A 26906-nucleotide genomic window follows, 5' to 3' on the forward strand; every position below is an offset into this window, starting at 1 on the left:
GAGCAACTTGAGACACATCCGTTTCTCACGGAGAAGGACTGTAAGAGACATGTAACCATGGTTTGACATCTTCTGGAATTGTGAAAACGATGTGTAAATTATGGCAGCTATATTATCAGCCAATTAAAGCAAACCCAAGGGGGAGATTTTAAATCTCTTTTCCAGATGCCTTTTAGCTAAATGCATTCATTGATTTATTATATTTATATATCTTTCAACCTTTCAACTTTCAATATATCTGAGCGTCTCCCACAAAAGTTGAAAAAAAACCAACACACAAAATTATATTAAAACTATAAAACCAAACAGATTAAAATATCAAAAATAACAAAGACCTGGAGCCAAGTCAAGTTCTAATGTGTAATTATCCAATCTTATCCCAGTGCTTGGGGGAAAACCCAGAATTTTCAAAGCTTTATGGAAGGCTAGGAGGGTGGTGGCCTGTTGAATTGCAAGGGTCAGAGTATTTTATAGGACACAGGCTGCCATAGAAAAGGCACATTTCCTAGCTCTCATCAGATGGCAATATATAAAGCAAAAGACTAGGAGCATGCCCACCCTACCTGACCTGATAAGATGGATAAATGTCATTAGGGAATGACAGTCCCTCAGATAGCCGGTTCGCACCAATTCGGCAGAACCGGTAGCTAATTTTTTGTTGCCCAGGCCCAGAATGGACTTCTGGAAGCGGCATCCACACAGAGAACTGGTTGTTCACATATTTGAATCCTGCCACAGCTTATAGGGCTTTAAAGATAATGACCAGCACCTTGAATTGCACTAGGAACTGGAAGCCAGTGCAGCTCATCCAACAGAGTGTCAAGACTGATTCACCTTTTCACCTAGATTTTCTCTTTTGCTCATATCTTGACAATGGGAATGCATTGGGAACGATGTCTAGGCAACTGAGAGTAAAGGCCAGCTGCTTGAAGAAGCAGATTGTTTCCATAACAAGAAGGAATATTACTATTGGACAATGTGAACACCCGGTGGATAGGAATGAGGGAGTCTATGGTTTAACTAAGCAAACCTTCAAGGTGCAAAACCAGAGCTGGTTTCGTTTTCGTCTGTGCCAATGTAATTTTTCAGTAAAGTATTATACTCTTGGTAAAATCATGTCCCAGGAGTTTCTTTTTCTGGAAATGCCAACTGGACAGTTATTTTTGGAATCCTAGGGCCCCCAATTCATGTGTGCTATGCAGTCTGGACCACTTTTAATTTCCAGGTGTCTTCAAGGGCAGCACCATGTAGAATGCATTAGATTGCAGTATTCTTCTCTGTTTTGAAGAAGAAGAAAAAAACCCCGTAAACTTTAGAAAGTGCCAAGTGGCAAACTCTTCTTTAAATCATCCCAGGACAACCCTTGAAAAAGCCCTGCAACTAAATGACAGAGAGTGATATTTACCTGATGCCCCTTTTGTTATTACACAGTCAGCATCTTCTACCGTATGAGACTTCGTCATGGTTTCTTTCCCGAGACCAAGCTATTTCCAGCCTAATGCATAAAGTTTGCTTTCAAGCTATCAAGGCTTGCTCTTTCTGCTCCCTGCTTCTTGAAATAATCCCCCTGGGCAGGTGTAGTTGTTGTGTTCGATTCCAAGCAACTCTTCTCTCTTATTGAGCCAAAAAGGAAGGGTGTTCAGAATCACTCAATATCCTGGTTGTTAGCCACACTAAGGGCTTTGTTCTTCAGATCCAAAGGAGAGCCAGCAGCAAAATGACTAGAATACAATGTGAAGGGAAAGGAATACTCTTGCAATAGTGTCAGTGTCAGTTAGCCAGCCAGATCTCATTAAAAGACAGCCTTGAATACCTCTGTTTATTTGCTTGTTAACTTGAGCATAAAATTGGACAAACATACTGCATTGCTTAATTGGGCAAAAAGGAGAATGCTCCAATTTGGGGAAGGATTATCAGTAAAAGTGCCCTATAGTGTTTCCCCGATTTTTGCTCCAAAAGGGCTTATTTTGCATTAGGGCTTAATTTTTCGGATAGGGCTTATATTTGGGGAAATGCGGTACTAAATGCGTCCATCTGGCTGATGTTCCTAACTGGGGCTTATTTTGGGTGTGGAGCTTATATTATGAGTGTCCTGAAAAAACATGCTAGGGCTTATTTTCCAGTTGGGTCTTATTTTGGGGGAAACACAGTAATTAGATTTTTAACTTTTTGAGGCTTCAGCCATTTGTATGGTAATCAATAACAGTTTATGGGCTGCATAAAAGGCATACTACAAATATATATTAAAAATCCTTAGAAAAGAGGACTAAGAAGCATTTAGCCATATGATCTCCAGGAACCCCTTATTCTGGGTGATTATGATACTCTTGATTTATAAGGTGGAGTATGAGAGCAAAATCAATTATTATGAAAGCTCTAATACCTATTTTATCATCAGGAAGTATGTATGTTTGAGTGTCCTACAGATTATACTGAGCTGTGGTTTAGCATAATGGGCGTGAGTTGGAATTACCTGAAATAAGATTTGAGCTCCCATATTTCTTCCTGCAATTGGGAACTAGAGTTCGAAAGCCTAAGTTTTCCATTCCCTTTGAAGTCAGCCCCTTGTTGCATCTGAACACGTGCTCTTGAATTATTGGTTAATTATGAATCAAACCACTTTAAGCATAATGGAAGTTTTTAAACACTAGAAGTTTTTAAAAAGTGACTGGACAGCCATTTGTCTGAAATGGTATAGGGCTTCCTGCCTGAGCAGGGGGTTGGACTAAATGACCTCCAAGGCCCCTTCCAAATTTATTATTGTTGTTTTTGTTGTTTTTGTTTTTGTTTTTGTTGTTGTTGTTGTTGTTGTTGTTGTTATTATTATTATTATTATTATTATTATTATTATTATTATTATTATTATTTCTTCATTTGAATTCAGTTTGCTTTAAAATTGATCATAATGGGAGGAAAGGATCTAATATAAATTAAGTATCAGTGACAATCTGAATGTCATGAAGCTTGACAGTAATAAATTTGGAAAATTCCCCTAACCATGCAGCAGAGAGAGGGGAGGGGAGGAGAGGGGAGTGGTAGAAAGGAGCAGGGCGGGGCAGGGCGGGGCAGGGTTGAGAGGGGAAAAGAGAAGAGGAGAGGGGAGTGGAAGGGAAGGGAGGAGAGGAGAGGAGAGGAGAGGAGAGGGAAAGAGAAGGGAAGGGAGGAGAGGAGAGAAGAGGAGAGGAAATAATAAGTAGATTTATTTTATTTATTTATTTATTTTAATTCCATTTATATCCCGCCCTTCTCCGAAGACTCAGGGCGGCTTTACAAACTTAGCAGTAGCCTTCATTCTATGTATATGCCTGCTTATTAGGGCTTTCACACACACCCCAAGCGGCATTATTACAAAGTCAGCTTAATTGCCCCCAACAATCTGGGTCCTCATTTTACCTACCTCGGAAGGATGGAAGGCTGAGTCAACCTTGAGCCTGGTGGGATGCGAACCTGCACTAATTGCAGGCAGCTGGTGTTACTTAAGGAGGCATTAGCCCACTGCTCCACCAAGGCTCTATAGCCTCCACCAAGGCTCTATCCCTTTATCAGTGAAAGGGATAAAGCCAGTCAATTTGGTCTTATTCCTGATGAAATAAATTGGGTAAAACTCTGGCTGTGCATAATATGCAAACATCACCACTACCTGTAGGTACCTTGTCACACTTTCTTAAATGTTTAATAGGAATCTTGGTGTGACTTTATTTTTATTTACTCCATTTCTTGATTTGTGATATATCTCATATCTCTCTCTCTCTCTCTCTCTCTCTCTCTCTCTCTCTCTCTCTCTCTCTCTCTCTCTCTCATGCGCGCGCACGCACACACACACACACACACAAAACAGTGGCAATTTTGTTGATTAGATTGGTAGTATCTGGAAATATCTGATTTGGAAATATGCCAACTAGAAGGAATTCTGTCTGAAAGAGCTGGTCCAAGCCTCAAGGGAAACAGAAGGTTAAGTGTGTATTAATAAATCTCAGTTCAGCATATTAAAGGCGAATTTGAAGACAGAAATTGGTGCCAATTGGTTCCGGGCACAGGACCAAAGACCATTCATTTGCAACACTTCAAATTACTGTTGAAGTGCTAGGTGGGAAAATGCAGGTAAGTCCAGGGGGGGAGGGGGGAATCAAAATGGCATCTGCGACCATGTGATTAAAGCCCTACTTTTGCATTGTGTACAGGCAAAAAAAAATGCAGGTTTCAATGGTGGGGGTCACCATTTTGACTTTTTTTTTAGCTCTCTTCCCCTGCAGTTTGCTCTGTGTAGGTGGAGAAGATACTTCTAGTCATCTAATCCAAACCCTTGAGCAATACGAGATCCACTAGAGCAATTATGAGAATGACCATCCTGTCTCTGTTTGAAAACTCATCGGCCAGAAACTTCCTTTTGGTGTCCAGCCAGAACGAAAGAGAATAAATCCTCCGCTTCTTCTGTGGAGCAACCTTTCGGATATTTGTTTTCTTTTGAAGGCTAAACATATGCAGATCCTTCAACTATTACATTCCAAACCCTTTACTACCCTGTTAGTCCTTTTCTGAACTTCACATTGTCCATTTTGAATTCTGCTGGTACCCAGAAGTGGGCACAGTAACTTAAAAAGGGTCTGATTAGGGCATACTAAAATGCAACAATGACTTCTTTGTGATCTGGAGTTTGCATTGTTCCAAATACATCTTTAGATAACTCCTCCCCCCCCGTCCCTTCTAGTTAGACTCGCTAACTATCTCTTTCCTAACCCACTTGAAGATGTTGGCATTAATAGCTTTAAACACTGGATGGTTTTCTTAGTAGTCTGCACTTGGATAATTTTATAGAACTGCCTGTTTTGAATTTTTGCGTGTAGTCTAGTAATATTTACATTACATTACATCACATATCTACATTTTCCACAATTTGTATTGTTATTGTTGTGTGAATTACATGCCACTTTGCAAGATAGACACCCTTGAAAGCATGCAATCTAATAAAACAAGTACAATAAAAAAAATCCTAAGTGATGATGCTCAAGTGAAAACAGAGTGACCAATTTTTCTCTATATCTGTTTGTAGGTCTACTATTCTTCGGGGCATAAGATATGGAAAGTTAATACAACCCAGGTGGCCAGAAAGGCCCAACAGAGACTTCACTTTCTCAGGGTCTTGCGGAAGAACAGGGTAGAACAACAGCTAATGACCCTCTTTTACTGGTCTATTATAGAGAGCGTCCTCTCGTATGGTATTGTGGTTTGGTATGCTGGTCTGACAGCAGCGGATAGGAAAGCATTACAGAGGGTGGTGAGCACAGCACAAGACATTGTGGGCTGTCCTCTGACACCACTGGATGACATCGCCAGGGCTCGTTGCCTTGGAAGAGTGAGGAAAATTCTCAGGGATGACTCACATCCTGGACGGTATCTCTTTACTCTCCTACCATTGGGTAGGAGATATAGGAGTATAGCCAGCCATACCAACAGGCTGAAGAACAGCTTTTATCCATGGGCTGTTAGGCTTTTGAACAGGAAATCATTTTATAAACTTTATGCATGATTGACCTGCGAGGCCGGTGTGTTGTGCAATTAGCTTACATGGTGTAATAAGATGGAGGGTTTGTGTCACTGTAAGTTGGGGCTGGGGGCACAAAGGGAGGCTCAGCCAATCTCAGTGTATACATGGTTGTACTTTGACAATAAAGGTTCATTCATTCATTCATATCTTAAAAAGGTAATTGCTATTTATACAGAACAACGTTTGAGTCCCTGTTCACCTAATACTGTAACTGAATGGTAAATCGCCCCCATAAATCGTCTCCAGCCTTGGTGGAGCAGTGGGTTAATGCCTCCTTAAGTAACACCAGCTGCCTGCAATTAGTGCAGGTTCGCATCCCACCAGGCTCAAGGTTGACTCAGCCTTCCATCCTTCCGAGGTAGGTAAAATGAGGACCCAGATTGTTGGGGGCAATAAGCTGACTTTGTAATAATGCCGCTTGGGGGGGCAAAAGCGCTAATAAGCAGGCATATACATAGAATGAAGGCTATTGCTAAGCACATTGATTTGTGCTTAGAGTGTAAGCCACCCTGAGTCTTCGGAGAAGGGCGGGATATAAATGGGATTAAAATAAAATAAAAAATAAAATTATCTCCCAATACTTGGCTTAATGCAGTGCTTTTTTTGTAAAAGAAAAAGGTGCCGGAACTCACATGTGTCATACAACCCACCTTGCCTACCCCACAAGGTTCCATCCAAAAAAGGTGCCAGAACTCCGTTCTGAGCATTCTATGACAAAAAAAGCCCTGAGAAAAATTAACACATAATATTAATGAGTAAGTACGCCACTTTGCCATTTCAAGCCTTAGCCTCAGGATTTTAAATACACTGCAAAAGAAGCCCCTATCCTGTTCAATAAATGTTCTTCTTCAGAATGTTTAGTAAACATCAGCACAGTGACCTGATGCCTACAATAAATCAGCATACATACCCACACTTTCTTTGGATGGTAGGAAAATGTTTATTTTAAAACTGAAGTTTTTTGAGGGGGAGAAACGTTGATATCACCTTGCACCAATATGCAATGATTCATTTGTTTCCTTCAGTGCACAACTTTGAACTCCTTCTGTGAAGATTGCAACACAGCCCACACTTTGTTTTGGAGGCACAAGCAATAACTCTCAACAGGATATCATTGTTATTGCTGTTTTCCTCCCTCTTCATAGGGTTTCTTTATGAACATCAAGCAAAGCCAGGAACAAGAATGTGGGAAGCCTATCAAGATGCAAGGGGAAGAAATATGGAATTGGCAACTTTATATTCAGTAATGTAAAATCTTTCCCTTGAAAACAGCATGCCAGTTTGATTTCCTAAAGAGTCATAGTTTCTCCAGTCATTAAATGCGAAAACATCATAACTGTGTTTTTCTCCCAAGAATCCTTAGATAGAAAATGAAATCAGTTAATTTTGAGATGAACATTTGATAATAGATGAAGTTTTTGAAATGAAGGCTGCTAAGTCTTCCATGGTAACAGTTGATGCGATATAATTATATTGTCTTGCTTTCTTAAATAGCATTCTATAAAGTACAGCAATAGCAGAAAATTCACTCAATGTTCTATCATGTTTGTATTATTTGATTACTATCAGACTGTTGAAAGCAGAGATGATGCCGAAGGACAATACAATCATGATGAAGGACAATGCAATCAGTATCCTGGGCTGGATGACCTTAGCTATTAGCACATTTCTCCTAATGTTCCTCTTGGCTCCAGTGGCAGAATGGGACGAGGAATTCCAGGTGGCATCAAACAGTTTTAAAATCTGATTGTTATACATACCTGGAGACCTGGTGGCTCAGTGGCTTAAAAGACTCCAGAGAAGATGTATACTCCAGCAATTTGAGCGCTACCAGCATGTGATAGGGTGAACTCCTGTCACTTGCCCCAGATCCTGCCAACCTATCAGTTTGAAAGCATGTAAATACAAGTAGATAAATAGGTACTGTTTTGACTCAGGGCCAGCCGGTGGGTCCGACAGCCGGGTCCGATGTATCGGAGGACTCAGATGAGGGGGAGGAGGGAGACGAACCGGCTGATGATGGTTTGGAGGCTTTGCAGAGTCCTCAGCCGGGGACCTCTTCTCAGCTGCGTGAGCCCGAGAGTGCGGAGGATGATGACCCACAGCTGGCCCTGTTCAAGGACGCCCGACGCAGGAGGCAGTCGAGCAGGAACAAACAAAGAAAGGTTATGGGACTCCTCGGGAGGAGGCACAGGGAGACCACGCCCTGAGCTCTCTATAAAAGGAGTGTTTGGGGAGGGGCTGGTTGCTGAAAGCAACTTTTCCGCTTGAGAAGACAAGCTCTAGTGTTTTTGTTAACTGCGTAATTAAATCTTGGCAGAAGCCTTTTAGCCTTGGACGCTCTCCAGTCTCTTCTTTTGAATAGGGGTTTGCTAGAAGAGGGCTGGTTCAGAACAGGTACCACTTTGGTGGGAAGGTAACAATGTTCCGTGTTTTGCTGTATGCTTTGTGCTGCGGTGTGGTATCATGCTGGCCACATGACCATGGAAATGTCTTCAGACAGTGCTGGCTCAATAGCTTAAACAAACAGAGATAAGCACCAGTTCCTAGCAGAGTAAAACCTGCAGGAACTCCTTTACCTATACATACCTGCGAAGTTTGCAATTATTGCTTTTCACTGAAAGAAACAATATGTACAGAGGGTAGGAAAAATGTCAAATTCATGTATGATTTTAGAAATATATAGTATATTGTTCAATATTCTTAAGAATTACAGACCTAGCAATGGTGTTTTTCCTCAAGGCTTCCTTGAAACAAAATTGTCTTTGGATCAGTGACTTTCTATATCTATTCTTTGCTAAGATGCTTGTGAAAAGCCTCCATCTTTTCCATGTAGTTCAAGGGGGACCCAATTGTGCTATGCAAATATAGATGCATATTAATTAATTGGTTCATTATTTCAAATGCTGATTATCAAGTAACCTTAATGCAACTTGAAAATGAATTTGAACTGCCACATGATTTATGGACAAAGTTTATAGGCAAGCAATGAAGCAGAGTCACTTGACAGTGAGATGGGAAGCATATATAATTAATAAATAAATACATTGTCAACAGATCGATGGGTTTTCCATTCTACCTCCATGGTTTCTGAGGATAATATTGTTCAATGCCTGTAGGAGACCTCAGATTAGGAGCAGCTCAATCATTCTTGTTCAGTTCATTGCATGTTCAAATTTGTTACTAACTAGAATTCTTGGATAGGTCAGATCAAACTCAATTGAATGACAGGCCTTAAAATCTAACTTCATTGGCACATTCTTTGGCATTCAAACAAAGTTCTGGAGACATACAGTACTATAGTTCAGATAAGTCTATAACTAATCAGGCTTGTTGTCAATGCATGGCCAAATATAGGAAGTTGAAAAGAATGATAGTTTTTACTAGAATCTGACCAGTAGGTGGAGCATCCTTTACACCTAGTAGCAGTCTGCTACCACTCGCATATGGTACATATCTGCTTCCCTTTTTACAACCCTGTAATCTGCTTATATATCTGAAAAGGAAAATCCAAGTAATTGCTCTCTGTCAATGGTTGTGAATTTCTGGATGCAGGTAGTTGGCTATTTCAACATGGCAACACTGAAGAAAATGAATAATGTTCTTATGGAGAGAAGGTAGAATAAAGCCTTTTGTAATGCATCTTAACTGTTCTGGCCAATTTAAACTTTGATCACGACATTGATTAAAATAAGAACCACTAAAGGCAATGTGTGAAATGCTCTGCTATAATTTGAAAACTTCTTTTGGATTGTCATATGCTCAGTGTGGTGGAAGATGAGGCTAGTGGGTGTCATAAGAATCAACCTGAAGTAGCATTACAACTTGGTATTTTCTCTTAAGCTGATATAAGACTCCTTTTTTCCATTCTCACAGTGCAATTTCTTTCTTTTTAGAAATAACTCGGATCTCTTTGGCTTTGGACCATGAATATAAGTGATTGTCTGCAGAAGCTTTCCTAGCCCAGTTGTTTGAATGATGAATGAGCAGAGTTCATGAACAATTAGTGTCCTCGGAAACATTCTCTATGATGCAGGATGACTTCAATTATGTTGAAGCATTTGTGCTAACTCAGAGGCAGGAACTGGTCTTCAGCCTGAGAAGAACCTTATGATATTCTAAGCTGGAGTTCAACCTCAGCCTCTTCCCTCTCATTTGTCAACCACACTGAGAAACCACAGGTCAGAAATGGTGACAGATGAAATATGGTATTGATGAGCTGGGTAACACATGCATAGAAGCAAAGGAGAGAGGCAACAATCTATTGGAGGCTGAGCTTGGCAGACACAAAGGAATGGATGCTACCCTGTCGTGTGATAAAGCTGTCTACTCCATAATGCTATATGGCGCTAACAAATGCTGTGTGCATAATAGCTTTAAAAGGACTCTTGGTGACATGCTAGATTTGTGCACGAAAACACAGAGTTTGGCAGGTTTTGATTTTTTAAATACATCCCCTGTTAAGCTGGCTGCTTTTTCAATTCCCCCTTCCATTAAGTTTCAGTATTATACTCCCAAAGAGACACTTGCCAGTTCCCACAGTTACACTGTTGTGTATGCAGGCCATCTTTTCTCCAATGTGACTGCTTCTTCCTAGCATGTCACTAGAAGCTGATAAGGCTTTTTATATCTTTTTTTAAAAAAAATATTTAAAGCTCCACCCCAGCTGTAGATCACATTAACCTAATTATCATCATGAAGAGTCCAGGTGTTTTGCATCATTAGACAGCAGATCCAATCCAGTGTTTCTCAACCTTGGTAATTTTAAGTTGGGAATTCCCAGAATTCCCCAGGCAGCATGTTTTAATAATGTGCTTTTTAAAAATGTGTTTCTTCTTTGGAAAAATACTATAATTAGAGGCACCATGCACTAGAAAGATTCAAGATCAGTGAATCATCAAAATTGGTGTCCTCCATATTTTGTGAACTACAGCTTCCACAAATCTTTGTTATTTGGTTGGGTTGAAAGCAGTTTTTGTTCAAAGGATCTGAAGGCAATTAGGAAGCTGTCAATACTTATTCCAGATCCAATTCCTGCCTGCAAGAATTATTGGGAAAGACTCTGATCTGATATTTTTGAATGATTGCCAATTAGTAAACTTTTTCCAATTTCATGCTGATGTAAAAAAATGTGTGATGATTCACTTGGATGTTGTGTAAAACTGTTTTCTTTTGCATTTTGTATATTACTTTGTTATATATAGTTATGTTGCTGTCTTTTACTATTTGGGCTGCAATCTGTTAATATGATCAGAAAGATCAGTTTGCCATCTATAGTGAAGAGAACATTTTTTAATATTTATATCTAGAGCATTCATCACTGTTGCACATTGGATGCTGATTGTCATATTTCTATCATAAGTATTTTTTTCACATATGCAGTGTGTTTCTTGTCTTTTGGTACTAGTTGTGATTTTGGGATGACTGTCTTTATGACCTTACTTCAGCTTTCTTTTGCTTACACCCTGTGAAGAGTGTAAATGTGAGGATTGGTCATAAAGCTATTTTTTATCACCTCATAACTGCAAACAGTCATTGTATGAGGTAGTCACTAAATGAGGCCTAATTGTATGTAAGAAAATATGCTTGTCCACTCTAACAATCTTTTGAATACATAGCTGACTCAGGAATTCTGGGAGTTGAAGTCCTTGAGCCATAAAAGCGCCGAGGTTGCCTACCCCTGGAATATACCTTTTGGATAATATCTATCAATGGTATCACTATACAGTCTTTCACCTAGTTTTATGACACATTTATTTTTAAAATTCTGTTGGGAGCTTCTTCAACCCACCTGTTCTGGAAACTCTACTTCATCTCACTGGTATGCATGAAACTGATTAGCCTTAGGGGGAAAATCTGCATACTTTGTGGATGGTTCTTTGTAGGCTTATTATGTCTTCTCATTTGTTTTCCCTTGCTCTGCACAATTATGTATGCAGATTCAATCCTGCATTGTGCTTCTATGCACACAGCTCAGTAAAATTCCAAATGCTGCTAAGTCACAGTCTGCACAGTTGGGAAAATGGGCACTATCTCCATGATGAATCAAGTTCTTTCTCAGGATTCACTAGAGACAACCTGTGTCCCATTGGATCATTGTCTCAGATATACTTCCTTACCTAAACGGAAACAGAGTGACCATGGGTGGGCAAAAAAGCAGTGGGTGGGAGAGTGACTTTCCTCATGGGGAGCTAGCAGGCAACATCAGAAATATCCCTTCCTTTCCCTTCAGTAAGGGGCTGTCCTTAGGTGGAGGATGGCTGGGAAACTGTCATAGAACAGTGAATACATAGATCCACGACCTCAGCAGCAGCCTAGCAATGTAGCAGCAGCCAGTAACCTTGAAGACAGAACTTTCTCAAATTTCATTCCCTCAGGAGTTGTGGGTTGCAGATTCTGTAAATTAGCCTATTTAAGGTACCTTGGTTCAAAAAGTGTTGCCCCATGATGCATCATTTTGCTCAGTAAAAGGTTAAAGAGAGTTTTAGAAGTATATAGATATTCTTGAGCTATATAAATATAAATAGCATATTTATATAAATAGCCATGAAGTATATAAACAGCCATGAAATTACCATTAATGTCCAAACATCTGAAATTGCTGAAAAATATAGATATTAATGTCCTTTCAAACGTTGAGCTGATCTTGCATAGTTTAATCCGGTTGGATTAACTCTGGAGTTTCTGAGATTTTATTGAAGATTGTCATATAACTCAACCCTCCTCCACTGCCATGATGCTTGCATATGAAGGAGAAGCTGCAGAGAGCCTTGTGCTATCCTGATCTGCAGCATATTATGCAGTGGGCTTTCCTTTTATGCCCCTCACAGACATCTTTAACATCTTGAATGTTGTAAACTTCTACGTGCAAAACACTGATATTGTTTTGTTTAGTGCAGGATATAAATTCTATGAACAACCCAGGTATCTGGGGAGATACAAAGCACCAGCAGACACACAAACTGGACACAGAGACTTCACATTCTTTGGCCAATGGGGCAGCAAGAATATTCTTTGCGAGTCTTGACTTTCTAAAAGTAGCAAAATGTTCTTCTAAATGGGAAAGGATCGTTTCACAAGTCTCTGTTCTTGCCCAAGTGCCTTTCTAGGTGCTAGTCTGTAATCATCCTTGCCTCTTTGCTTTCTTGTTTTAAGGCAGGGGTGTCAAACTGCTGGCCTGAGGGCCAGATGCATCATGCCAGAACCATGGGCATCCCAGCTCCGACAATGGGAAAAAAGTTGCCAAACATCATGACACGTCAAGTGATGTGGCGAGTTTGACACCCCTGTTTTAAGGAATAAAAAGCTACAGTAGTGGCCAAAATTGTGGAAACCTTTTGGGGAAAGTGTATTTTTGAGGTTTGATGGCTAATAACACTAATTTTTTTTGAGTGGTACCATAAAATTATATATCAATGGAAAGATAATTTAATCAAGAATGTAATGCAACAAAGTTTGTTCAATTATCTGCACTGTATTCTATGAAACGTTATAGCCAAATAACCAGAAAAGGGAAGCACAACTTACTTAGGTTGATATCAGGTAGCTTTCCTTCCTCTGATTGTAGCCAGTGAGCATGAGTGTTTAGAGAGCCAGTCATGTGTCTTCTTGTTTTGGCAATGAGCCAGTCAGATCACAGTAGGATTCAGTTATTGATGTCATGTATTGAAGCTGAGAGGAGGACATTTGTCAGTGTGTTATGTGATCACTATCAAGTTGGTTGGGTTTTTTTTGTGTTCTTTCATTTAGTGAGCTTGTAAAACGTAATAAAATTAAAGTAATGGTCCAAAGAGTTGACTGGTTGCCCAGAAAGTGATGTAAAATAATATTATTAAGCGAACAAGGCTACAGTTATAAAGAAATTAGAAGAAAAAATGGTGGAAACTTAATCAAAGGTGACATTTCTACTGTATACTTTTCCCAAAAGGTTTCCACAATTTTGGCCACTACTGTAATTGAATTCTAAATCTTCCTCCTTCCATTATGTATTCAAGATGGACAGTGATTAATATCTATATGCTACTTATATGTAAGGGTGCAGGTCTATACATATGTTGTATATAGTATGTTTTAAATATGTATGTGTACACTTTGAGAACAAGCAACTAAATTTCATTTTTAACGTGTGCTGTTGTGCCCACAGGAAAAAATGACAACAAAGGTAATCTAATCTAATCTAATCTAATCTAATCTAATCTAATCTAATCTAATCTAATCTAATCTAATCATCTAATCTAATTAAATGGCATGGATAAATGTCTCTTGACAGTTGCTGCTCGCTCTTCTTGCCACACTCCCTGTTTTGTTCAAGCTCTGTGACATTCTTTGCTAATTGCCCGGAGAAGCTGTGCTGCAAACATGTAGCTCTAAAGGCAAGGTTTTGCAATGCAGATTGTTTACTCTGACACTTGTTCATGATGGATTGAGATTGAGGATGGCAGGTGGCCAGCATCCATTCCTTCACGTCCCCTGCTTCTGAGACAACTTCAGGTTCTGTGGGGGGGAAAAAACAAGCAAAAAATCAAACATTTAAGTACATGCCTGAACTTGCAGTTGTTCATGGCAGAAATCTTTGCCATCCACACATGCCAATTTATTCTGATCCCCTACAATATAGCCAGATGATGATGAGTAGACATGCTCTTCTCACAAAGAACCAACTTTTATTTGAGACTGCACATTTTGACGAGCTGGTTTATCTTCTGATGCTACCCATAATCCAGGAGTAGGTAACACACAGACAGAAAATCTGGACTTTTCAGACCCTGAGGTGGTTGCACTCTCTCTATGACCAGATGTGAAATCACTGAAACAATGCAGAGCTCAAAAACATTCTCGCAACTTCATATCGTGCCAGATCATGCCAGTTTATGATTTAATTTGCATTATCAAATACATCTTCTGTTTGTATTATTAGACAAATGAAGTCAACAGCAAACCTAATAGGCATCTTGGCAACAGTCTGGGGACCCTTTGCTGCTTCCAGCTATAGTTTGCCTCCATCCTTACATCTTTTATTAGAGTTTATTGTGGTATGTAGTGCAAACAGAAATAAAAAAACAGGAAGGAAAGGGAAAATCAATGCAAGGTAAAAAGAAAAAGAGGGGAAAGCAGGGACTTCCAATTCTTTTTGATGCAGAGTCTAAAATACAATTGCAATTCAACCTTTGCTTTACATTTCTAATAGATACAAGCCAACTTAACCCAATAATAAAAACCTAAAATCATTTTTTTTGTTTTTGTTACAAGCATAAAATCCAGAAGCAGTTTCCAAGTAGAAGCAAAATTGGATATATTATTTCCTTTAATTAAAACAGCTTTGCCATCATGGCCTGCCTCTTTCCTGATTATTAAGAAACCATGGTTTTGCAACTTCAGAGCACCTAAGTTAAAAGTTGCACATGGAGATATAAATAATTCTTTCTCAATTTGTATCGAAAGCCACACAGCCATTGGGATCTGATAGTAAGTAAGTAGGGAGGTTGAGGTTAAATCCTGACATTGCAGCACCTCCAGCCATGCAATAAGCTCTATTATTATTATTCTAATAGCCTACAATAGGCTCTACAAAAAGAGGGCTGTGACAGCATGGTGAGAATTAGTTGTTTAGCAAAGTGAGGGCATGGGGAAAAACTGTCCTTGTGTCTAGTTGTTTTGGCATGCAATGCTATAGCATCGTCTTGAGGGAAGAAGTTGAAACAGTTTATGTCCAGGATTTAAGACGATGCTATAGCATTGCACGCCAAAACAACAAACAACTAATTCTCACAATGCTGTCAAACGACCTAGTAGCGCTGTATTACTATTATCCTTCGCATCTTTCCCATTACCTATTTCTTTATCTTATGACTATAACTTTGTTGCTTGTATCTTATGATTTATATTGATTGTTTTATTTAGTCTCCTAGTAAGATTTATGTTGATTGCTTATTTAGTATCCTATGACTATCACTGAATGTCGTATCTTATGATTTATGATGAATGTATTTTATGGTTATGATCATGTTTTATCATTTGTTGCTTGTATGTACCTGAGACAAATTCCTTGTTTATCCAATCACACTTGGCCAATAAAGACTTCTCTTCTCTTCTCTTCTCTTCTCTTCTCTTCTCTTCTCTTCTCTTCTCTTCTCTTCTCTTCTCTTCTCTTCTCTTCTCTTCTCTTCTCCTCTCCTCTCCTCTATTCTATTCTATTCTATTCTATTCTATTCTATTCTATTCTATTCTATTCTATTCTATTCTATTCTATTCTATTCTATTCTATTCTATTCTATTCTATTCTATTCTATTCTTAAAGGTAAAGGTTCCCCCGCACATGCGTGCTAGTCGTTTCCAACTCTAGGGGCCGGTGCTCATCTCCGTTTCAAAGCCGAAGAGCCAGCGCTTGTCCAAGAATGTCTCCGTGGTCATGTGGCCGGCACGACTAGACACCAAAGGCGCACGGAACGCTGTTACCTTCCCACCGTAGTGGTCCCTAATTTTCTACTTGCATTTTTACGTGCTTTCGAACTGCTAGGTTGGCAGAAGCTGGGATGAGTAACAGGCACTCACTTTGTTACATGGGACTCGGGATTTGACCCGCCAAACTGCCTACCTTCTGATCGACAAGCTCAGCATCCTAACCCACTGACCCACCGTGGTAGGCAAAATGTTGAAATGTTCTAATCCCAGAAAAGTTCCATTGTGTTTGGAATAGTTCTTTTGGAATTGGGATGTTTTATGTACCGCTAGAGTGGCCGTATGAGTCGCCCTGAATAAAGCAAGGTAGGTCTAACACTCAGAAAGTGTTCTCATAATGCTTATAGTTCACTTCAATGTTTCCTGATCTCTCAGGGACTTGGATAATCTGATGGTTATAAGTCAGTGGTTCTCAACTGATAGGCTAGGAAAAGAATAGCTGGATGTAAAGGTGTGTGTGTGGTGGTGTCCATTAACCAGGAATTTTTGGAAACAGGGTTGGGTAAATACGAAAGGCAATGCCTTGGATCGACACATTTTTCATTCCAGGAAAAAGTGGCTATTAGATTCCTGATGTGAAGCATAAATCAGAATGATAGGTGGCTGCAGCACAATGGTTCTCATGTCAATGAGCTAAATCTTTCCCTCAGACTTATATATTGTCCTCCTTCATTAGTGCCAAAGGTCACCAGGAAATCAGCTCATTTTCTTCTATTTGTTTTTTTTCTTTCTCAAAGGAAATAAGTGTGTGCCAAGGCTAAAGGACCACCCATCCACCCCTTCTTCTCAAACAAGAGTGAGAGAATGAAGGGGTTGGATGCACTGATACCTTCACAAATGTTAGGAATGTTTTTGCAATTAACTATTAGAGGTATTTGTCTTTTTAAAATATGGCAATTGTAAAATATTTTTAGCTTTATACCTGCTCTTCAAGAGCTACATCAGGGGTCCTCAAACGTGGCCACTTTTAAGACTTGTGGACTTCAACTCCCAGAATTCCCCAGCCAGCATGTCTGGCTGGGGAATTCTGGGAGTTGAAGTCCACAAGTCTTAAAGTGGCCATGTTTGAGGACCCCTTATCTACATGAACCTGTTATGCTCCATTAGTTCAGAGATCACCAATATATTGATGGTGCCTGCATATATTGTACATCACCACAAGGCCAGTAGGAAAGATGATGAAAGCCTTGCCTCAGGTTTGGTGGCTTGGAGGACAGGATGGAAAGAAACAAGCCAAAACTGAAGCCTTGCAAGGGAGAAAAATACTGCACAGGTAGTCCTCGACTTATAATAGTTCATTTGGTGACTATTCAAAGTTACAACAGCACTGAAAAAGTGACTTATGGCCGTTTTCACACTCATGACCTTTGTAGCATCCCCATGATCATGTGATCAAATTTCAGATGCTTGGTAACTGACCCATACTTATGACCGTTGCTGCATCCCAAGGTCATGTGATCACCTTTTGCAAACGTTTGACGAGCAAAGTCAATGGGGAAGCCAGGTTCACTTAAGAACTGTGTTAGGGTTGAATGTATGCATTTGTTTTGTTTCATTTTGTTTGTTTGTTTTACTGTTTTGCATTTTGTTCCCTATGATAAAACAATAAACAACAATAACGATAATAAAAATAAAAAATAAAAGAACTGTGTAACTAACTAATCAACTGCAGTGTTTCACACAACAACTGTAGCAAGAAAGGTCGTAAAATGGGGCAACATTCATGTAACAAATGTCTCACTTAACAACAGAAATTTTGGGCTCAGTTGTGGCTGTAAATTGGGGACTACCTGTGCTTTCAGATTTTCAAGATTCTGTCAATGTAGCTTTACAATAAAGTTGAATTAGTTCGTCCAGTTGTGATTCCTTTCTGGTTTATCCTGTGAGATTGATATCAATCTTCCAAATATGAAACTATATTCATGCCCCCCTCCTCCCAGCCCCCATCTTCTTTACAGCCTGAGCAACTAGGGAGGGTCTGTTCTCAGCCCTTTGCTCCACCCACTATCCAGTTGTGGGTTATGCTATCCAACTGGTCCTTTGACAGTGTCTGTTTGCCCGGTCTTTCCCACATACCGTTATACAACCTATGCAAAAATGTGTGGGTTTACATTAACAACCCTATCATGCTGTGAACACCACCAACTTCTTTGATTTATGTCGTGCTGTGATTCAACGGAAACTTTGATAAACTGAATCTCCCATCTGAAGATTCACACAATCCTAGGGATCAGTTAATCAAAGAAGAGCACATAAGTGAGTTTCAGGTCTGTTTACAATACTTTAATTGTACTCACAAAATTAGCTTCTGGTTCTTCCCACAAAATAAATTGCTGGAGGAAAAAGCCTATTGGTTAAGCAGCAAATCTCTAAATTATATGTTTAACTTTTGCACCTGACTCAGTTTAGTCATTCTTAAGCTTCTAAAATAAATAAGTCTGCTTTCCTTGGTATATCAACTTGTAGCCTAAATATCTGAATGTAAGAAGAATTTTTTGAAAACATTTCCCCATTAATTTAGGTATTTTTCCTTATGCTTTATTTCTTCAGCTTGGCTAGATACTTGTAGCAATCCCAGATGTTTAAGATTAGCTTTTTCATTGAAAGCCAAAAGGAAGCAATAGGAACAGAAAAAAAAATCTAATCATGTCAATGATGCAGAAGAACGTCAAGTGGGATGTCAGGACTGCCTCCGTTCAAATCCTAAAAAAGAAAAACCCCAACTCCTTTGATTTAGAGAAGAGGTACTTTTCAATCAATCACATGACCCACTGACTACACACAGGCACCCAAGACATTTGTAAGCTAAGGAGAATAGGACAAGAAAATCCTAGTTTGGTAATGGAACGTTCAGAAATTATATTGAAACAAGCTTGGAAATTATATTGAAACCACAGCCAAAATCTAAAACCTGAGCTACAAGTATTTTCTATTATTTCAAAGAGGTACTTTTAGGTATTGATAGCAGCAAAAGCACGCAAGATCTGAGGCAAAACCGTGCACAAGTTACACATAGCAAATCATCCCAAATCCCTCCGCCCCCCAGGGTCCAACACAGAGAGTCCAATCAATGTCCAGTAAGATGTAATGGGAAACAGCTCCTCTGCAGGCGTTTCTTTGCCTCTGGAGTCCCAGGACGGTTGGCCTTGGAGAAGTATAAACTAACTCACTCAGCAGTGCCATAGCTCATGAGTAAAAACCTCTCTTCCAGTTCCCAGGAGACAGACTCCACACCAGCCCTCTTCCCGCTCCAATTATCTAATCCTACCCTCCCTGTTTCCATGGCAGCCGATAGCAAGGCAGCCTCAGAAAAGAACACTGGAGATCCGGCTGATATGGGATTTCAGTCACAAACCTAAATTCATTTCAAAAACTTAACTCTATCCATCATTCCCAAAGACTAGAACTAGCTCCTAAGTGTGCAGGAAGTCCTCATCTTACAACAGTTTACTTAGCGACCAATTGAAGTTACAATGGCACTGAAAAAAGTGACCTGACCATTTTTCACACTTAGGACCATTGGACCATCCCCATGGTAACGTGATTTATATTCTGATGCTTGACAACTGCCTCAGATTTATGACAGCTGCAGTGTTCCGGGGTCATGTGATCCCGTTTTGTGACCTTCTGACAAGCCAACTCAATGGGGAAGCCAGATTCTCTTAACGACCATGTTACTAATTTAACAACTGCAGTGATTCACTTAGCAAACCAGGCAAGGAATATCGTAAAATGGGGCAAAACTCACTTAACAAATTTCTTGCTTAACAACAGATTTTGGGCTCAGTTGTGGTTGTAAGTTGAGGACTACACTTTTTCGTTCTTAGAGAGTATGCATAGGACAACAGCTGCAGAGTGTAACTCTTCATGGTTTTATCCTTTGGCCTCATGGTGTTTGCTAGAGTTTAATTCAGAGTAAATGTACTTTGGAGTGTAATGGCTAAAAGCAGAGCGATCAGACACTTTTTTGGAGTTGAATATTTTACCTTTGATTAAACTTCATGCAGGATTGAAATACGTATCTTTCATCTGTGCTCTCTTGCTCAATAAGGAATCAATAAAGAAGAATCAAGTTCATTAAGATAGAATTTTCCAGTTTTTTAAAGAAAAAGTGCTATTATTTTATTAGTGGTTTCATTACAGTAGCTTAATGGAGCTTGGAATAATCAAATCAAAGCCACTAGGAATAACTGGTATAAGCTTCCTTTAAATTTAGCCACATAAACCAGTACTGAATATCAGCCTCCCAATCCTGAAAGTTCCCTAAAGTTAGGTAAAATTACCGAAGGTAAAATTCCTTAACAAGCCAATGTGAAGTTCATTCAGAATAGTTATCAAGGGTATTAAACAATTATACATTAGTATGAATTTAGGTCTTTCCAAGTTGAAATTCCTGGCTTGAATTCTTGTCTGTACAACAGAGGAAGGGGATCAGCTACTCTATCTCAAAATAATCATATAAATCATCAAATATCTTCTCCATAGCCATACCTTATATAAATGGGGAGATAAGTTTCCACTAGTCCCTGGGTATGGATAAAAACATTTATTTTTATGAGGTATCTGGAATCAGGGCAGGATTCCATATTGTACACCAAGGGTGTCAAACTTCTGGCCCACAGGCCGGAAGTATCACGCGGAGGCCACGCCCACACCATTGCCGGCAATGGCAAAACAGTCCTGATACATCACCGACATCACGTGATGTCGCAAGTTTGACATGTCTGTTGTACACTGTTGCAATATGGCTGTATCTAGACCACAGTCTGAATTTTACAGATAGATTTGTTCATTACCATTTTATTTAATAATCACACTTCATTTAGAACAATATTCTACAAAATTTAATGGCATTTCTTTTTCAAAGTGCATTCTTTCTTGTGTAAAATCACAGAATTGGATGACTAACCTATTTTTGTATTAACCTATTTTTGCCCAAAGAACTTCTTAGTCTATACTGATTTATTGATAGATATTAATAATATCCCAAATAATTCTATCTGGAATAGTAATCTTCCCTAAAGCAGGGGTCCCCAACCCCTAGTACTGGGCCGCAGCATGCCAGCAAACAGTCCACACAAACAAGGAAAGCCCCATCTACAGGATGTAGGCAGCACACAAAACCATACCCCCTCCGGTCCGCGGAAAAACCTCTCTCCACGTAACCGGTCCCTGGTGCCGAAAAGGTTGGGGACCTCTGCCCTAAAGCACTTACTTCAAAAATCCAATCTCCCCCTTTCCCAACCCAGTTTATTTATTTGATGCTCTTAATCATTTCGTTTTCTGCACATTTTGAATATCTTGCCGCAGATCAGACATCAAGGTAAGGCTAACTACGTGAACCATAAAATCTTCAAAATCGATTTTGTCATTCTTGTTCTCATCAAGAGCAGACATCATTTCCTGGTACTTTGGTTTGGTTTCTTGACCCTGTGAATGAAAATGAATAGATACTGTCAGCCATGAAGAACCTGACCTACATGTACCTACTTTATTGTTTTATGCCTATTCCACAGGAATCTCCCCAGACTGGCAGCTTTCCCCTGGGAAAGTCTAGATAAGGCTCAAAGGCATTTGGTGTGTGTGTGTGTGTGTGTGTGTGTGTGTGTGTGTGTGTGAAAGAGAGAGAGAGAGAGAGAGAGAGAGAGAGAGAGAGAGAGAGAGAGAGAGAGAGAGAGAGAGATTATTTTCTTCTGTTTACATAATAAGTCCAGAGTAATTTGGCACTTGAGTCCTCCTCCTGACTGGGACAGTTGCTCTCCAACATAAATTTCTATAAGGTCCCCTCTTTTTGAGGAATGAGAAGAAAGGGGAGTTGCTGGCTTGTGATTAGCTGTACTCACTTCACTTTCTGTGTCCTGAATATTCCCACATCCTCATTGAACATGCAGTGTGTGTGAAATCTCTCTTCTTCTGGTTTGCTTAAAAGGATGTTTTATACAGGATCTCTGTTCGTTTGAAGATTCTAGGATATTTCCCAGATATCATTATTAAATGTTGCAATGGAATAAGAGGTCTATTCTTACCTGTATAAAATGTGTAAACTGAATTAGGAGCAGCTTCTTAGCTTCAGATTTGCTGAGTTTGCCCTCGGCATCTGCTGCATTATCGTAAACCAAGGCTGCTGTAGCCACAGCTTTTTCTAGATCAGAACTTTTTCCTAGAGCTGAGAGGGGAGGGGGAAAAACAAAAATGTATGGAAGATGACAAATCAATAGAAGTCTACAGGAGTGAATACATGGTGACAGGGAGGAAGAAGCTAAGAGAGAGCAGATTCCAGGTCTGAGGGACCATCAATGCTGACTTCCCTGATATCTTGTAATTTCATGATACAATAATGGTTTAGTTTAATGAACATTTCTAAACCCTGGGAGAAGGCACTGAAACTAGATTTTAGACTTCACCCTTTTGAATTGCCTCGTTATTGATGAATAACACTCACTAATGTTTGCAAATTATAGTGGTAAATCTTACATATATCCCTCTTTCTATTCCATAAAAAGGTAGGGTATTCTTCAACTTGGAAATTAGATTAGATGCTAAGACCAAGACAATTTGGAGAGAAGTTAGTGAGTTAGTGGAATTACAGAAGGGCATGAAGGCTACAGATAAGACTCAGCTAGTGAAAAAATGCAAGTGTCTGACTTCATCTGAAACCCTAGGGCCATGGTGGCGAACCTATGGCACGCGTGCCACAGGTGGCACGCAGAGCCTTCTCTGTGGGCATGGGTGGCATCACCCCAGTCCTAGGCCTTCAGCTGGGTTTTATAAAACCTTTTCGCTTTAGGCCTCTGCCGCCGTGTGCAAAAAACAAAAAGGGTTCAATCAATCAATTTCAAATTCTCGCAGGGAAAAAAAAAGATCTCACAAAGTTAGAATTGATTGATTGAAGTTTTTGGTCCCACCCAGTCTGCCATTACCACTGCAGTCATGCCCACGCAATGCACCATGCCCATACAATTGGCCACACCCACCCAATGGGCCACACCCACTTGGCACCCGACGATATAAGTGGGTTTGGGGTTGCAGTTTGGGCACTTGGTCTCACTGCCCTAGAGACTGCTAAACAAAGGCTCATAGCATTGGACATCAAGCAACACAAGAGAAGCAGAGGCCAAGAGGATAAATGCCCCATTCTCCAAGGAACCATCTAAGGTGTACTCCCAACTGCAGTGCAACAATACAGTAACAGCAGAGCCACCAAGAGCAGAGACTGAACAGTACCGGAAGAACATATGGGAGAAAGAGAAGACATATAATACTGTAACACCAGAGGGCAGTCCACAGCAATATCCAAAACAAGAGCCAATCACCATCACAGTAGCAGACATCCAACGACAGTACATGAAGAGCTGGACAACACCTTATCCAGACATGATCCACATCTAGTAAAGAAACCAGCAGCAGTGCATGAATGCCTTGCAGCCTATTGGAATCAGCTGCTAGAAGTAGGCTCCCACCCAAACTGGCTAACATAAGGAAAGACAGTGTTGATCATGAAAGACTCCCACAAGGGAACAGCACTTTCTAGCTCAGGGGTAGGCAACCTTGGCTCTTTTATGACTCGTGGACTTCCACTCCCAGAATTCCTGAGCCAGCTGGCTGGCTCAGGAATTCTGGAAGTTGAAGTCCACGAGTCATAAAAGAGCCAAGGTTGCCTACCCCTGGTCTAGCTACTGGCCAATAACCTGTCTCTCCACAACACTGGAAGTCCTGTCAGGCGTCACAGCTGCCAAGCTACAGGATCATATGGGCCAGTACATGAGCACAACTCCAAAGGGCATTGCAAATAACATGCTCTAGATGAAGCTGTCCTTGAAGACCACCCAAAACCTGAACTGCAACAGTACATGTAGCTTGAACAGTACATTGTTGCATGAACGGCACCAGGTTCCAGTTCTTTCCAGGTGAATTTTAAGGTGTATGTTATCAGTTAAAAAACCCTGGATGGCACATCCATTCATCCCATCAGATGGGATAGGGTGGGCTTTTTCCAGTTACCCTCTATTAAATATTGTGATCTGTCAGGACCTAGGAAAGGGATCTTCAAACCTGGCCCTTTTATGACTTGTGGACTTCAACTCCCAGAATTCCTCAGCCAGCTTGATGGCTGAGGAATTCTGGGAGTTGAAGTCCACAAGTTATAAAAGGGCCAAGTTTGAAGACCCCTGATTAGGAAGTGAAGCTTTTTTGTAGCTATGCCTATCCTACCCTCAAAATATGTTTGGTGGTGGTGGTGGTGTCCCCAAATCTCATAATTTTCCAGAAGCCTGTTTCAGAAGCTTGGCTTTTCTCTCTGATATTGGCCAGGATGGGAAATGAGCCTAACATTTGTCTTTGGGAGATAATAGTTTTATGACATTTGATAGTATGCAAGAGTTTTTAGCCCTTGCATACTTTATTATTTGTATATCTGATGATTAACTATCCAGGGTTATTTTATTTAAGAGGAGTGGCATACACTTCTTTCATACACACACGTACAAAGAAGTGGCATACACTTCTTTTATGCACGCACATACGCTTCTTTCATATACACACACGTGCACTACTAACAGTGACATACTGTTTGGCAATGAAGTTGTAGTAAGGTAATTGCACTCCTGCCACGGATTTCAGAAGAAGCTGTTCTCAGTACTGACTGACTGCATTGCTCAGCACTTTCCGAGAAAAAGTTTGCAGGAAGAAATAAAATCCCCACAAGAATTGATGGAACATTGCATTCTGGAAGAGCAACGCTGTATGCTTTGCATAGTGGGTGACCAATGCAATTCCTAGGTTTAACAATGTCATCTAACAGAGATGGACAGAGGAGAAAAGTAACATAGACCACCTTACCCTTTATAGAAGACAACTGCTTGGAAATTGGAATGCTGGAAATTAAACAGAGAGAGCTCGATTCACATATCACACCATTAAATTTGGTTACAAACTGTGGGTTTTTTAAAAAATACTTTCAGGAGGCACAAACATCATATTAATTAGGTTTTTCAATATTTCTTATAAATAAAAAAGCGCCTTGAGTGTTTGATAGGGGAGAAATGCTAATAAATAAATAAATACAAAATACTAGTTCAGGCAATTTCATTCCATTGCATTGAAAAATCCAAGTTTCTTACAATTGCAAGCATATGTTTTTGTAATTTGTGAGTTTATCTAGCATTCCACCTTCAATTAAGGCCTGAATGACTTACCTGGGGAGGTTCTTCTTCTGACCCAAGCCTATTTCCGACAGCAATTTCACCCAATCTCTGTGCATGTGGAGAAAACCTCCGGGTAGAGCTTTGCTGATATTGTGGAATTTTGTAATAAATAGCACTTCATGAAAATGGGCCCACTCTCCTCCTCCAGAACAGCTGGGAGAATTTTGGAATCCTTTGCCTCTACTTGAGATGTCATGGCTTAGTGCAGGGGTCTTCAAACTTGGCAACTTTAAGACTTGTGGACTTCAATTCCCAGAATTCCTCTGCCAGGCTGGCTAAGGAATTCTGGGAGTTGAAGCCCACAAGTCCTAAAGTTGCCAAGTTTGAAGATGCCTGGCCTAGTGGGATTATCCAGTTCCAGGCAACCTATCATTAGGGCTAATCCTACAATTTGGCAGAACCAGGCGCTGAACAGAGAGGAATTTACCTTTCTCTTGAGCCACAGGTCAGAGTGACCTGCCATTTTAGTGTCTCTTTGGAAAAGCACATCAAAGGTGTTCTGGCTACTTTATTTATTTGTTTGTTTGTTTATCTATTTATTTAATTTATTTATCTATTTATTTATTTCTGCAAAGCAAAGTGTTCTACGGAGCAGCTGTCTTCCGGGGTGGCTACCATTGCAGTAAGACTGTGATGAGGCTCTTGAGAGCATGTATCAGATCTAGAGTTTTGTTCTGAAGTTCCTATAGATTCACAGAGCCAGGCATATTCATGCATTGGTTACCAGTTGTCTTCCGGGTAAGGTTCAAGGTTTTGGTTATGATCTTTAAGTCCCTACATGGCATGGGTCCGTGATACCTCGAGGACCACCTGCTGCCGGCGTCGACTCCCCTCCGCCCTGTGCGTGCCCACAGAGAGGGCCTCCTCAGGGTGCCTCCGGTCAAGGAATGTCGACTGGTGGCCCCCAGGGGGAGGGCCTTCTCTGTGGGTGCTCCGGCATTATGGAACCAACTGCCAGTTGAGCTCCGGACGGCATCAGACCTCCGATCCTTCCGTCGCGGGTTGAAGACCCATTTATTTGAACTAGCGGGTCTGGCCTGATGGGGGTATATGGGTTTTTAAAGGCTTGTTTTATCATTCTTGTTTTAACTTGGGCATTGATTTAATTGTTTTTTAATTTTTGTATTGTTATTTATATATGCCCTGTGAACCGCCCTGAGTCCCTTAGGGAGAAGGGCGGTATAGAAATCTCAATAAATTAAATTAAATTAAATTAAATATTCGCCAAGGTGGGAGGTAGTAGCTGAGATCAGATATGACACAAATTCTCTATACAGTAAATAGGGGCAGGTAACCAAGCAATGTGGAAGCCTAGTAGGCAAGCAGACCTATCTTTGTCAGGTTGAATGAAACGAATGCCTCATAAAGTATAAAAGTAGGTTTTTAAAATTAACGATAGGTTTAGCCATTGTTTTGGATTCATGTTTAAAGCTAAACTGAGAGTCATCAAACTCAAATTAGAAGCTTCTAGTTCCTTCTTGTAAGAGGACAAAGACCAAGGAAGGCTAGATTCATTCTTGTATTGATGCATCACACTATCTTTTCATTTTCTGATTTATCTTTAGATTTGTTCCTTATTGTGAAAAAATGAAAATTTGTTCTGTGACTGCCACATCATATATTGTCTACAGCTGCAATATGATTTGAAGGCAGGACTGAGCATTTACATTCCTATTTCTCAGTCTCTGGATCTCCTGTGT

The 26906-nt window shown here is 40.2% G+C and overlaps 1 protein-coding gene across 1 annotated transcript in view; it reads right to left on the reverse strand.

Annotated features, from left to right (window-relative positions):
• Nucleotides 1-20877: 20877 nt before the first annotated feature.
• The window catches only part of SNTN (sentan, cilia apical structure protein), a 7292-nt gene continuing 1263 nt past the window's right edge, over nucleotides 20878-26906 (reverse strand). The window contains exons 2-4 of the mRNA XM_081316997.1: nucleotides 24842-24876; nucleotides 22030-22169; nucleotides 20878-21433 (exon numbers count right to left, since the gene is read on the reverse strand). Coding sequence (XP_081173123.1) covers nucleotides 21275-21433; nucleotides 22030-22169; nucleotides 24842-24876 — 334 coding nt within the window. The 3' untranslated portion in view covers nucleotides 20878-21274. The remainder of the gene's footprint in view (nucleotides 21434-22029; nucleotides 22170-24841; nucleotides 24877-26906) is intronic.

The sequence above is a fragment of the Vipera berus genome (assembly GCF_964194415.1).
Source record: "Vipera berus genome assembly, chromosome: 2".
Classification (NCBI taxonomy): domain Eukaryota; kingdom Metazoa; phylum Chordata; class Lepidosauria; order Squamata; family Viperidae; genus Vipera; species Vipera berus.